The sequence below is a fragment of the Monodelphis domestica genome, chromosome X, assembly GCF_027887165.1.
Source record: "Monodelphis domestica isolate mMonDom1 chromosome X, mMonDom1.pri, whole genome shotgun sequence".
In the NCBI taxonomy this organism is placed as follows: domain Eukaryota; kingdom Metazoa; phylum Chordata; class Mammalia; order Didelphimorphia; family Didelphidae; genus Monodelphis; species Monodelphis domestica.
In genome coordinates, this window is record NC_077235.1 from 9,262,529 (window position 1) to 9,276,262 (window position 13,734).

The following is a 13,734-nucleotide window of genomic DNA, read 5'->3' on the forward strand; positions in this document are numbered from 1 at the left end:
CATTTAAGCAGCTGAGCAGTCTCTGTCTGCCGGATTAGTAATCTCACAAATACTGAATGTTACTAGTAGTTAGACTGCATATTGCAATCCCTATTTGAGAGTAAAAGTACATGCTCGGGTAGACTTTTTTTTAAACCCTTACCTTCTGTCTTGGAATCAATTCTGTGTATTCGTTCCAAGGCAGAAGAGTGGTAAGGGCTAGGCAATGGGGGTGAAGTGACTTGCCCAGGGTCACCCAGCTGGGAAGTGTCTGAGGCCAGATTTGAACCCCGGACCTCCCATCTCTAGGCCTGGCTCTCAATCCACTGAGTTACCCAGCTGCCACCTCAGGTAGACTTTTGACATCAAATTTTCATTTATTCTGTGACTCCCACTTGTTCGTTTTCCCGCAGAGAAATCCAAAGTTTATCTCTGCAGGCTGGTTGACATGCACCATTGTTGAAGCTACTAATTCTTCTTTGGTATCAGTATGGTTAAGTAAACAGAAACTAGTAATGGTTCTTTCTCATCTTCATGCCTTGCTTGCTTTCTGGCACTAGATAAAGAATTCACATTCTCAGGTTTTTCCTTCTGATTTATAAAAAGGGTGAGTAAGAAAGCCTTCCCAATAATGCCTATAGAATTTTCTGAGAGGCCCAAGAAGGGTCTCACCAAAACCTTGTTTAATTATGCCTTGGTGCTTTCTAATGTTCTGTATAAGTAGATATGTTAGTGAAGTCACTTCTCCATAGCCTATCAAAAGAGCAAAAGGAAACTGTGTATTGTTGCCAAAGTACAATTGTTTTCTTTTTCTTATAGAATCAACTCTTAAACAATGATGGCCATAACCCATTAATGAAAAAGGTGTTTGATATTCATCTTGCCTTTTTGAAAAATGGACAGTCAGAAGCATCCCTTAAGCATGTGTTTGCCTCCCTGAGAGCTTTTATTAGTAAGGTAAGTACGGCAGAAGTCTCTAAGGCTGTCTGGTTGTCTTCAGAAGGGTTAGTTGGCACTCACTGCCCCAAAAGTACTCTGCTGCTTATTTTTCTGATCCCAAGAAGTCAGGTAAAGAAGCCATGGAGAGTATCTGTGTACAAGTTAATATAGACCAACAAAGTAAGCAGCCCTTAAGTCAGAGTATCTGGCAAAGAGCCTTCTGTAACCTGAAAGAGTGGTTTCAGGTGGTTTCTCTCTTACCCTTTCATATCCCATTTTCCCATAAGGATCCTAGAGGCCCATCATTTTCAAATAGTTACATGTGCCTGTTTCCCCTTGATCCTGCTTTTTAAAAATTCACCATAAAACTAATGCAAAAGAATGATAATCTCTTCATCATTCTTCCATTAGACTGTAAACTTCAGGAGGGCATGGACTGTTTCTTAAATAACACCTAGCATAAGACATTGCACTCAAGAAATGTTTGATGAATTCTTTCTGAAGGCTTTAAATTCCCAGGTCCCTTACCTCATCAACAAAACAAACTTCCTAAAGAGTCTTTCATGTGTTCAGGATATTGTGTCCAATTCTGGGCATCACCGTTTTGAGAAAAACTTTGGTAAATTGGAGAATGTCCAAGAAGAGCAAGCAGAATGATGAATGGCTCTGGGATCCTGCCAAACAGAAGGAAATGGGGATGTTTACTTTAAAAAAGAAAAGCCTCAGAGGACAGAAGAACTATTTTTTAAGTATCTGTAGGACTGTTACGTGGAAGAGGAATTAGTCTTGTTCTGCTTGGAGCAGTGAGGAGAAGTTTCCAATTTCAAATTGTCATCAGGAAAAAGTTCCTAATAACTAGCATACTAGGTAGCTTTCAGAGATGATAGGCTCCCGCTGCTTGGAAATCTTCAAGCAGAACCATTTGTGGTTGAGGCAAAAAGCCACTAAGTGAAGCAGATTGCAAAGATGTTTGTGACCAGGTATTTCTTAAGAGCTTCCCGACTCTAGAATTAGCACAGCGGCCAAAGAAAGCCCTAAGATGAAGGTAAGACACTTGAAGCCGAGCTTTCTGTAGCCTCCTGCTGTGATATGTGTAATTTCAACAAGATAAAGATATTCACTGAAGTAATCTAAATTACATAGTTGGGGAGCAAATTACTGTTATTTTAGTTTTTTCAATAGTACCTGTTTGAAACTGAAAGAAAAAGGTACAAAATGGCAATCTGCCAGCATTTTTCTAGCTACATATTTTCATCACCGCCAGTAGTGGAGCAGTCATTATCAGAATTCACCTTACTCTGTGATGTGCAGTTTGAGGAAGGAGAAATGTCCGTCACGTGAAGGAAATTCATGCTAGAGGTGACTTGATTTCAAGGCACCAGGCTTTGGAAGCAGAGAGAGGCCTTGGTTTAAAATCCTGACTGCCATTTGTTACCTTTTCTGTGTTACACATTTTTGTGACCTTAAGCAAATAATAACCTCTCTGAGCCTATTTTTGCATGGAATGTGCCTTTGTCATCTCCTGGCTTCCTGAAGGGATTTCTTGGCTTTCCCATTCTATTGTTTCTCCTTTTTCTTCATACTGATCTTTTAAGAAAACCACTCAGTTGATCAGACCTTTCCTTTCCCCTCTCCTTCTTTCGTGGCTATTTGTAAAGCCTCATCAGACAGACATTTTGTTTTTTGCTCTGGAATGGTTTTTGTTGCTCCCTCCTGTACAATATTGCAGACCTATGTCCATAGTTCTTCAGGCACTCTATCTGCTAGATCTAATCCCTTAAATCTTTTCATCACCCCTTCTCTGCAGTCATAAGGGATTTTATTCAGGTTACTCCTATACAGTCTGATGGTTTTTCCCTACTTCCTTCAGTTATGTCTGAATGTTGCATTAAGAAGCTCATGATCTGAACCACAGGCAGATCCAGGTCTTAGTCTAACCGACTTTGCAATAGTGTTTCCACATTTGTCTGCAAAGTACGTAACCAATCTGATTTCAATATTGAGCCTACCTTTAGGGCTGTGGGAAAAGAGTATTTGCCGGGACCAGTGAAGTGAAATCTTCATCTCCTTTCTGTGGAGATAAATCTATGCTTCATCCTAAGTGTAATTGATCTCATTAATGTGAAGCAATCTCTAAAATCAACTTAAGTCTCATTCTTTGCTCCATTATTCAAAAAATCCTAACAAATAGAACACTGTAAATGAGTTGTAGTATTCTGTCATAGCCTGGGACAGAGACAGGCTAAGACTTGGGGCCTAGGATTCTGGGCAAAGGTCCAAGACAAGCAGATAATGTTCCAGGTCTAAGGACAAAGGTTGGAACTGATCATCTGCCCTACTTTAGTAGACAAAATATCTTGGGGAATAGATGTAGATGGCGGAAAAACAGTCTTGAGAAAAAATATGTTTTCTAATCATTTAACCATTAACTTGTTGAACCCCACATGTATTCATGCTCCCCCCACCATTCCTGTGGTTTTTTTCCTTTCTAAACCCTGGCCCTATTTAATAAACTTTACTTGCAGTGGCCATCAGCTCTGCAGCCCTTCTGATTCCCAAAAGCTCTTTCTCTTGTCTTTATTTCTCCATCCTACGTAAGGGACCCTTGGCCCCTGGTCTGAGCCTTTGGAGGAGTTCTCCTCCTGGGCTCTAACAAACCTGGAACACTATTAATGCCTCCTCAAAGTTTTTGAATAAAAAGCATTGCTTCAGGGGAGATCTGGTATACTTTGCATATACCCAGAGTTACCAAAACAAATGTGGTTTTTCTTTCCTTCTATTTGTAACACTGCGTGTTAATGCTACTGGATCCCATGCTTTCTTTGAAAAGTGTATTTTTAGTAACGGGTTTGTACTAGGTAATAGCCATTTTAGTATAATTGTTCATGACATTGTCAGTAAACGATGGACATTTTCATTTTGTGCATTGCTTTGCAGATTAGGCATTTTCAGTTCCATTGTAAGTCTATGTAACCTAGCATAGACAATAAATTATCATCACCTTTTCCATTTTAAAACAATTAATTGTCTTGCTTCATTTATTACTCCAAGGCCAAACTTGCCTTTTATTCCAGTTATCTTTCGATGGCCTAATTTGGTATCCCAGTCCCGTATGATGAGAGTGACATCTGTTTTTGATGTTATTTCTAGAAGGTGTTGTAGGTCTTTCTTCATAGAGCAGCTTTGGCCTCCTTGGCACCAGTGGTTGGAACATAGATTCATCTTACTGTGATGTTAAATAGTTTGCCTTGATTCAGACAGATATCATTGTATCCTTTCGAAGACTGTACCCCAGGACGGCTTTTCTCATCCCTTCATTGACCATGAGGACTACTCTACTGCCCTTAAAGAATTCTGGCCCACAGTTGTTGATGTAATAATCACCCGAATTAAGTTCACCCATTCCTGTCCGTTTAAGCTTGCTGATACCCAAGATGTCGATATTTCATCTTTCCATGCCCTATTTGACCCCATCCAGCTTACCTCAGTTCATAGTTATTACATTCCATGTTTTAGTCCTGAAGATCTTCATCTCAGCTCCCACTCTTAGAGAGAAGTCAGGTTGGCTCCCTAAGCTAGCAGGTCTTTCCGAAGTCTTCTCTTTTTCAGACTAACCATTCCAAGTGCCTTCAGCTAAACGTCACATGCATGGTTTCTAGTCCTCATCATTTCAGTCACTCTCTCCTGGACATGTTTTGGCTTGTCAGTGTTTTCCTTAATATAATGAAGGGCTGGGGAGTGTTTACTGTGTGACCTGGTGGTGGTGGGCTCCTGAGCCAGAATTGGTACTGACTGGTGAAAGCTCTTTATTGGGTATTCTCTTATCAGAAGAGTAGCTGGCTAAATTTGTGTATGGGTGTGCATTTGAACTTCATGTATGGGGGCAGCTAGGCGGCTCACTGGATTGAGCACCAGGCCTAGAGATAGGAGGCCCTGGGTTCAAATCTGGCCTCAGATACTTCCTATCTGTGTGACCCTGGGCAAGTCACTTGACCCCCCATTGCCTAGCGCTTACTGCTCTTTCTGCCTTGGAGCCAATGCACAGTATGGTTTCTAAGGCAGAAGATAAAGGTTTTAATGAAAAAAAATTTTTTTAAACTTCATATATAGTGTGTACAAAACTTGGCCTGTCATCTTTGAAACTTCGTTAGCCTGCTTTGCAGCACCATATTATCTAAGTACTTCTTCCAGTGTTCCAAAGCCCATGGTAGAAGGTGGCCTCCTTTGAGTATGTGATGACGGCTTTTAGGTTGTAATGACCTAGATAAGTGCTTTTGAAGGAATTCAGCTTAAGTTCTGGAGACCTGCAGGTGTCTACTTTCTCTAATTCAGCTGGGTAGTACGATGGTTAGAATGCTCGCCTGGAGTCAAGAAAACTTGAGTTCACATCCATCCCCAGGCACTTACAAACTGTGTGACCTTGGGCAAATCACTTAACTTCCATTTTTCTCAATTTCCTCCTTTGTAAAATGAGGATAATGATAGCACCTATCTTCCAGGATTCTAATGAGAATCAGATGAGATGGTATTTGTAAAGTGCTTAGTACCGTGCCTGGCATGCAATAGGAGCTGTAATGCTACTGTTATTATTATTAATATGTGCATGCTATGTAGTATGGGAAGATCTTATATAGAGATTTATTATTTTTTAAACTTTATCATTTATAAAGCCATACAGTGGGTCACAAAGAAACAAAGGCCTCTGTCCAGAGTGGGAGGAGAGCATCAGTGTACAATACATTCATACCCGGGATGAGTAACATAATAAGTCATATATTATACAAGGTGGCACAAGTTATGGGCACAATGATACAAAATATAAAGTATATTTCCATCTATATAAATACATAGCCGGGGGGGGGGATAGGAAAGGACAAGGTTATTATGTCTTTTCTGTGGAAGGTTTAGAGTTGATACAAATCAACACAAAGTCATTAAAGCCAAGGAAGGTAGTTTGAGAGACTGTCGGAAAAGGCTTCATGTAAAAGGTGTGTTACCTGAGAGGGAAGGCACTTCAGGCATGGGGGATAGCCAGTAGAGTGGCCTAGAGATGAGAGATGGAATGCCATCTGTAAGGGGAGCTAGGTCACAGAGGGCACACACAGTATAGTGGGCCTAGAAAGAGTGTATTGAATAGGATAGTGATGTGCCCAGAAATCTGATTAAGGGACGTCTGGAGGACAGACTGAGGAGTGTAGGTGAGAGGTAAGAAGCACCTTACTGGTGGTATTCCTACAAGTGAGAGATTTGGCAGGAGGTGAGGAAGAGCAAGGACCTGTCCAGGAGAAAGCAAAGTTAGCTCTGGGACATCATTGGAGGTTAGAAGAGGGGCTGGCCAGGGAGGGTTTGGGAAATGGTAAATTTCATGTGTCTCTGAGACATATGGTCTGAAATGTCCGATTGCCAAATCAGCAACATGAGCCTGAAGTTCAGAGGAAAGTCTGAGGCTGACTTTGTTGGTCTGGGAATCCTCAGCAACGGAATGATCCCTGAACCCAGGAGCTGCTGAGGCACTGAAAGAATGCTGAGAGAAAAGAGTAGGGAGGGAGCCTAGGACAGGGCCTTGAGAAATGTGCCACCCACAGTTTTATTGTGGCTGATGAACCAGCAAAAGAGAACTGGGAAGGAACAATTAGAGAGGAGGGAAAAGGATCTGGATAGAGTTCTTCTTATACGCCCGGTTTGATTGAAAGAAGTAGTTGGGTTAGTGAATGCCAAATTGGCCCAACCATGACTTTCATAGTACTACAAGCCTATCCCATGAAAATCTGGAAGCTCCTTTTGAAATTCCCCATCCCCAGGAAGACTGGGAGCTCCTGAGGCTGGCTTATGTTCTGTTTGTTTCTTATTTCCACAGCACAGGTGGGATGAGCAAGTGTCTCAGTAGTAACACCCTTTTCTCTCTCCTCTCCCTCACTCTTCTTTGCCTAGTTCCCGTCAGCCTTTTTCAAAGGTCGGGTCACCATGTGTGCTGCATTTTGCTATGAGGTTCTCAAGTGCTGCACCTCCAAGGTCAGCTCTACAAGGAATGAGGCCTCAGCTCTGCTCTACCTGCTAATGAGGAGTAACTTTGAGTTCACCAAGCGGAGGACCTTCTTGAGAACACACTTGCAGGTGAGCCCTCATCTTTCTCACTGCCTCCTCCCTCCCTTCCAGTCTATACTTCATTGCAACTGTAAGACTTTCCATCTTGGACATTACCGAGTTATCATCAACTCTTCATTCCCTGCTTATTGGTCATAGCAGCACTGAACTGCCCTACCCCTATCCCTACGCCACCTCAGCTCGGCAGTCTAACTCAGAGCCTGGGAAATTCTGATCCTCAGTGTTCCAGCCAGCCTCCATGGGTGAATATGTTGAAAAGGGGTGGGGACAGTGTGGAGGTCGCTCTTAGCGACTTCCACACTCCCCAGGTGAATGTGATGGAATCAGAAGGCATTCTTGTCCACCAGTGTGTTTCATGTTTCCTGCCAAAATTGGCTCTCTAGCTCTGTTTTCTTACTTGGGCCAGCCTTAAACACATAGGCTGCACATCTCCTGTGTTTGGGGTTCCCCAAAAATCTGATCCAATGGCCTGGCACCCCCTCCAGCAATACTGCCTTCACAGATGAGTGTCCTCTGGAGTTCAGGTGTTGCATTTTCAAGGGCCCCCTGTGAAATGATAAAGACCAAATCAACAGAACCTAACCTAACCTAAGATGAGAGGATTTTAGAGGCAGAAATGGAGGTCATCTCACCAAACTTTCCCATTTTGCGCACTTGCTCAAAGCGTGCTTTCCTGTAAATCAGTTGATCAGATAACTAGCAGGGCACTGAGGGAATGTAACACAGGGCAGAAATCCACAGGCCCAAGGAAGCAGATGGGGGTTGGAGGGGAGGGCCACGCTGAAAGGTGTTTGCCTCTTGACAATCTTGCCTAGGACTAGCCATGGCCCAGCTAGTGGAGGCAAAATCTACCTTGAGACTCACTACTTCCCATGTCTGCTGGCATCAGGCTGTAAGACCCATCAGTGAACCAGAAGAGAAGCCTGCATTTGGAAGCAGCATTGGGACTTGCGGATTAGCAATTCTGACTGCATGATGCAAATCCATAGGTTTGTTTAGTTTTTCAGATAATTTTTGATGGATATAAGTGAGTCTGGAAAATTGGTGGTTATACCAGAACTATGGAGACTTTTTAAAGGAAACTCAGTATTTTGGCACAGTGGAAAGGCCTTTGTTAGGGGTCAAGGCACTTGGGTTGAACTCTCTTTCTGCCCCTTAATTACACTTTCTGAACCACAAGTCTGTGCCATTACTATCCTTAGCCAAGAAGGCAAAGAATGGTGTGTGCATTAACTACCTGATAGCATTGGTAATACGGTAAGAGCACTGTAACCTGTACATTGATCTGTAAATGTAATCGACTTGTAAAACCCAGGTATCTCTCTTCCCCATAGATAATCATTGCAGTAAGCCAGCTGATAGCAGATGTGGCACTGAGTGGAGGAGCAAGGTTTCAGGAGTCTTTATTCATTGTTAATAACTTCGCTAACAGTGACAGGCCAATGAAGGTAAGACTGGAGAGAAGGCACAGTCGTTTCTGTTTGAGACCTGTGACTTAACCATCATAATCATTCGAGCGATTTGTGTGGACTGAGTATGTCTGACGCCCAGTGACCAGCTGGCACTGGAGAGTGATTCTTGGGCTTGATTTTAAGCCTACCCTACAATGGGCTTGAAAGAAAATGTGCTTGTTGGGTTGGGATTTTTTCCCTTTTCATTTCTTTCTCAGAATTCCATAGCACTTAGAGTTGCAGCTATGTGGAATCCATGTGTACCAAGAAATGTTCCCATGGGTTTTGTTCTAGGCTGAAGAAATCATTTTGAAAAATTCCAGCTGGGAGCATTTGTACAGCAGCCAGTCTTACTGGTTCCCCAGAGAATGAGTGCATGCTCCAGCAAATCCCACTAGCGAAGAAATAATTTTGGCCTTGTAATAATCTTTCCCTTTTGCATTCGTCATATGCTATTTACTTAATGGGCCACCCGCCTTAGTGCCAATGAGTGTTTTCATTGTTTAATGGGCTTTGAGTTATTTAGCAACTGGTCTTTGTTTTGTTTTTTCCACCCAAAATGGGGCTTCACGTTGCCTCTATTTGGTAGAAAGGGTTTTACTGAAACATTTCTAAAATGACTTAATCATATCCTTTTGGCTTGATCAAGAATGATAAATCCAATAAAAATTTACAAAGCACCTACTATGTGCTTGGCAGCATTCTTGTGGGTTCTGGACAGAGGAAGGCAAACATGAACCAGACCTTTTCCTCAAGCAGCACAGCCCCTTTGTGACTCCATAAATAAACCCGTAAAATTTGTTGAGCTATTTTGCACACACACCTGTGTGTAAATTGATGTAAACCAGTTCCCAACTGCCTCTCTTGTGCTATTCTTGAAGAGAGTCACAGATATACAGATGATAATGGGTTGTTATGGCAGAACTGTGAGAAAGGGACTTAATTTTTCTTCCCTACAAATAAGTAAATGTACAGGCATATACAGGTGTGTGTGTGTGTGTGTGTGTGTGTGTGTGTGTGTGTGTGTATTTGTATTGCCAGTGGCCAGTAATTTTAATTTACCAAATTTCCGATCTGATCTAGTCTAGAAACACTCTCCCAACAGATCACTGATCTTTGAAAATTCTCTTGGACAGGGAGGGACATGTTTGTTTTATGTGATGCATAATTGATCATTTGGGTCAGAGAATTTTCCTGTGCCAAGGCTCTGGGGGAATTCATTTTGCCTGTTTCTCTTTGTCTGTTCACTTACCATATATGGACTAAATGTGCCAGGCAAGGCTGACTTCAGTATTACTCCTCAAGGAAATTGGAAAGACACAGCAGGGTCACTACTTTTACTGAACACCTCATTAAGAGTCTGGGGCCATTAAACATTGGCCAGATGTGTAAGAAAAAAAAGAAGGCATCCAATGTAGACAAATGACTCTGAAAATATGCTTGGTGTGTTGGCATCAGATCAATTCTCTAATCCTGACAAAACTCAGGTCTAATTATTTTGTGTATGTCAGAGTTCTTCCTTCAGATGTACCACAGGGCAAAAAATTATGCTGTTCTCTGGGTAAGAACCTGACTCAGAACACACCGGACTGTGATGAAATTCTTCTATGTTTTGTTTTTGTTTTAAATTAGGCAACTGCTTTTCCTGCAGAAGTGAAAGATCTGACCAAGAGAATCCGTACAGTTCTTATGGCCACAGCTCAGATGAAGGAGCATGAGAAAGACCCAGAGATGCTGATTGATCTCCAGTATAGCTTAGCCAAATCTTATGCAAGTACTCCAGAGCTTCGGAAAACCTGGCTTGACAGCATGGCAAAGATCCATACCAAAAATGGCGATTTTTCTGAGGTGACTGTCGGTGGCTACAGTGCAGCCCTAGTTGCAGGGCCTTCTGAAGTACCCCTCAGCCTGATTCTCCTTTCTTTCTCATCCTTTTGCAGGCTGCAATGTGTTATGTCCATGTAGCAGCTCTGGTGGCAGAGTTTCTTCACCGAAAAAGTAAGCTGCTCTTGTTTGGCATCAGGGGAATGGTTGACTGAGTATGTTGATATCTCTGGCACCTATTTGCTAGTACTGTGAACACAATGTGAAACATGGAGTCTTAGGCCATGCTAGGTGGGGTGTGCAGACTGCCTCTGATGTCATTCCTGCTGGGAGTTTCTGCAAAGCTCACAGCAATATATCAAGGCCTTGCTTCCCTAACATTTGCCCACATTTCACTGATGCCTGCCCATGGGAATACCTGGGTTAATAGCAGGTACTGTGCTCTTGTGGGTCCCCGGAGGCCAACAGCTACACTCAGGTGGCTTCCAGGTCTCTGTTCTGTTTGCCCTGCTTAATAATATGGGGCTTTGTCTTTTAGGCAGCTTCCTCTTCTAAAGTCTTGCAGAACATTGTACCCACACATATTGTCAAGCAGGTGCATGGGTTTAGAATCTGCCTGGCAGTACACAGTAGGGAAAGCCAGTGAAGAAATCTGGCCTTATCCAGCAGAGCTACCCAAACTACTTCCTGCTAAGACTGTGGAGACAGCCATGCTAGGGCGAAAGTGAGTCAGGCTTTGGAGGCTCTGGGAACCAAACCACAAAATTGTCCTTGAGATTCAAGTAGTTAGTAATTTAAGCACAGCTCCCTAATTAGTGGAGGAATCATTGCTCACTTATCTCAGTCTATAAAAATTATATCCTACTGTATGAGGAAAAGGAAAAAAAACCTATAGGACGAAAAAGCAGTAAGCAGATACTCACAAATGTTCTTTTTTGTCTTTATCTTCCTAACTGGATTCACTTCACTTGGATTTTGACTTTTAAAATTAGTTAACACTGAGATTGCTTTGCCCAATTCAGAGAAATACAGTGTCGATGCATTTTGTTTTTCTCCTTTTGGCAAAATTGCCACAGCTTCAAAATGGCAAGACATTTTCTAGAAAAGGCCCAATTTCCCCTTTTTGTGTCAAGGGTGTGCCTGAGAAGAAAATATAAAATTACAACACATTTAAATGTTGGGCAGAGCATGGTGATATGGGCCTGTAGAGCCCTGCACCTAGGATGGTTGGGCACTCTGATCTGCCATGCACTCAGGAGACCTGGCATTTGGACTAAGTCTGGCACCAATATGGTAAGCCTCGTGTATCAAAGGCCATTGGGCTGCTTAAAGATGGGCGAATTGGGCCTGGTCAGAAATAGCACAAAGTCGAATGCTCTCATGCCCGTTAGGAATGACACTACCTTCAAACTGGATCAGAACAACCTATTCTCTAAATAAGCAAATAAAGAAATGAATGAGTAAGTAACAATATTGAACTTACAATTCCTCCTGGGAACTAGAAAAGTGAGAGAAACTTATACTGGAAATATTTGCCATTGTTTTTTTTAAAAGAAATTTTAAATTAGACCCTACTATGTCCTAAAGTGGGAGGAGTAAAATCTGAAGAGACCAAATCTATTGCTTAGATTTTAAACAGAGTTTCCCCAATATCCTCCACAAGTGCACATCTTCCAAACTAAGTGAGAACAGACTCTGTTTCTCTTTCTCAGTCTTTCACAGTTAGAAGTTGAAGTAGATACACTGTGCAGCATCTCAGTGAAAACAGTCTATCGGTCTCACTGTGGTTTTTCAGGTGCCTGTGTTAAGGGCAGATTCCCAGTATCATAGACCAGGGCCTGCATGACACAGCAAGCTCATTCAGTGTCTGTAAGGAGTCGTTTAAGTATTTATTGTATGATGCCTTCAAGGTCTTCTTGGCTATCAAAGAACTTCCCTCGCCAGGAGAAAACAGAATTGTGTGTGAAGCCAAAAATATCAACTTAGGAGAAGGTTGAATGTTTAGCTGTAGTCTCTGTCTGTTTTTAAACCTGGATGATTTCATGTAGGCCAGAATCCATTGCCGTAATCTTTAGTATATAGTTGTGGATAATCCCTCAGAGCCAGTACTGGGCCTCATTGATATCTTGATCAGCTAACAAATCATAGGGAGCTGGTTACTGTGTGGCTCATAAATTGTTTGGACCCAAATTCAACCAGTAAGAGTTTCAAGTCTTGGCATGTTGTCCAGGCTGAAGGCTTCACAAACTTTCACAGGACTAATGGGATTTTCAAAGAATGTATAAGGGTTGGAGATAACAGAGTATCCAGGGACAACTCTGAATAGAGAACTGAGAATGATTCACTGACAATGAAAACTAAGACTGCTCAGCAGACTCCTCCTGTTTATATAGCACTTTACTGTATATCCATTACCTCCTTGGTGTGGGACCTGATTATTGATGAGGAAGGCACTGAGAAAAGGAAGAAGGTTCCTGCAGAGGAGCCGATGACTCATTTGAACTCATCCATGTGTAATTTTCCATTTAAAAAGCCACTGAACTGCTGATTCTCTTCAAGTTTTCCCTCAAACTTTTCTTTCTACTAAGAGGAAATGAAATGACCTTTGTCAGCTGGCATAGTAGCCATGTCTCATATGCCGCCTTGGAGTTCTTGGATTTCTTCTTAGGTTTTGAAGTGTTTAAGTTGTTATATACATACATATGCAATTTTTTAAAACCCTTAGCTTCTGTCTTAGAATCAGTACTAAGTATTGGCTCTAAGGCAGAAGAACAGTAAGGCAATTGGGGTTAAGTGACTTGTCCAGGATCAAAAGGCTAGGAAGTATCTGAAGTTATATTTGAACCCAGGACTTTACATCTCCAGGCCTTGATCAACTGAGCTGCCTAGCTGCTTCAACAATGTATCTTTAAAGAAATACTTACTGGTAATGCAACAAATATATATATATATATATATATTAAGGGTCCACTCTATACTGAGGCTTTGTGCTATCCTCTGAGGCTACAAAGACAAAACAATGAAACAGTCCTTGTTCTCAAGGAGTTTGCAATTCTGCTGGAGTTGTTTTCTTTGAATAGAATGTCTGATGCAATGTGTTTAAGTGATTGAAAAACACAGAAATAAGTTTCCTTTTTGTGATAGCAAACTTGAGTCCATGCCTTTGGCTCTTTGACAAATTGTCCTGAGGTCTGATTTTTAAGTGTAACTAATCCCCCAGAGTCTTCTGACAGCTTAAGATGAACATTTTTCTACTGATTTACTCCCATGATTCTTTCCAAACAGAGTTATTCTCCAGCGGGTGTTCGGCTTTCAAGAAAATTACTCCCAATATTGATGAGGAAGGGGCAATGAAAGAAGATGCAGGAATGATGGATGTCCATTATAGTGAGGTAATGTGCCCAAATTTTCACTGTCAGCTTCATATACAAGTGCT

At 41.9% G+C, this 13,734-nt stretch overlaps 1 protein-coding gene across 3 annotated transcripts in view; it reads left to right on the top strand.

The window, feature by feature from the left end:
• The window catches only part of DOCK11 (dedicator of cytokinesis 11), a 243,510-nt gene that overhangs the window by 178,093 nt on the left and 51,683 nt on the right, over positions 1-13,734 (top strand). For all 3 annotated transcript variants that reach the window (XR_474957.3, XM_001364195.3, XM_007507772.3), the window contains exons 40-45: positions 799-936; positions 6,850-7,032; positions 8,358-8,471; positions 10,107-10,322; positions 10,415-10,472; positions 13,584-13,690. Coding sequence is in view for 2 of the 3 variants with exons in the window: in XM_001364195.3 (XP_001364232.1) it covers positions 799-936; positions 6,850-7,032; positions 8,358-8,471; positions 10,107-10,322; positions 10,415-10,472; positions 13,584-13,690 (816 nt within the window). In the remaining variant the exon portion in view is untranslated. The remainder of the gene's footprint in view (positions 1-798; positions 937-6,849; positions 7,033-8,357; positions 8,472-10,106; positions 10,323-10,414; positions 10,473-13,583; positions 13,691-13,734) is intronic.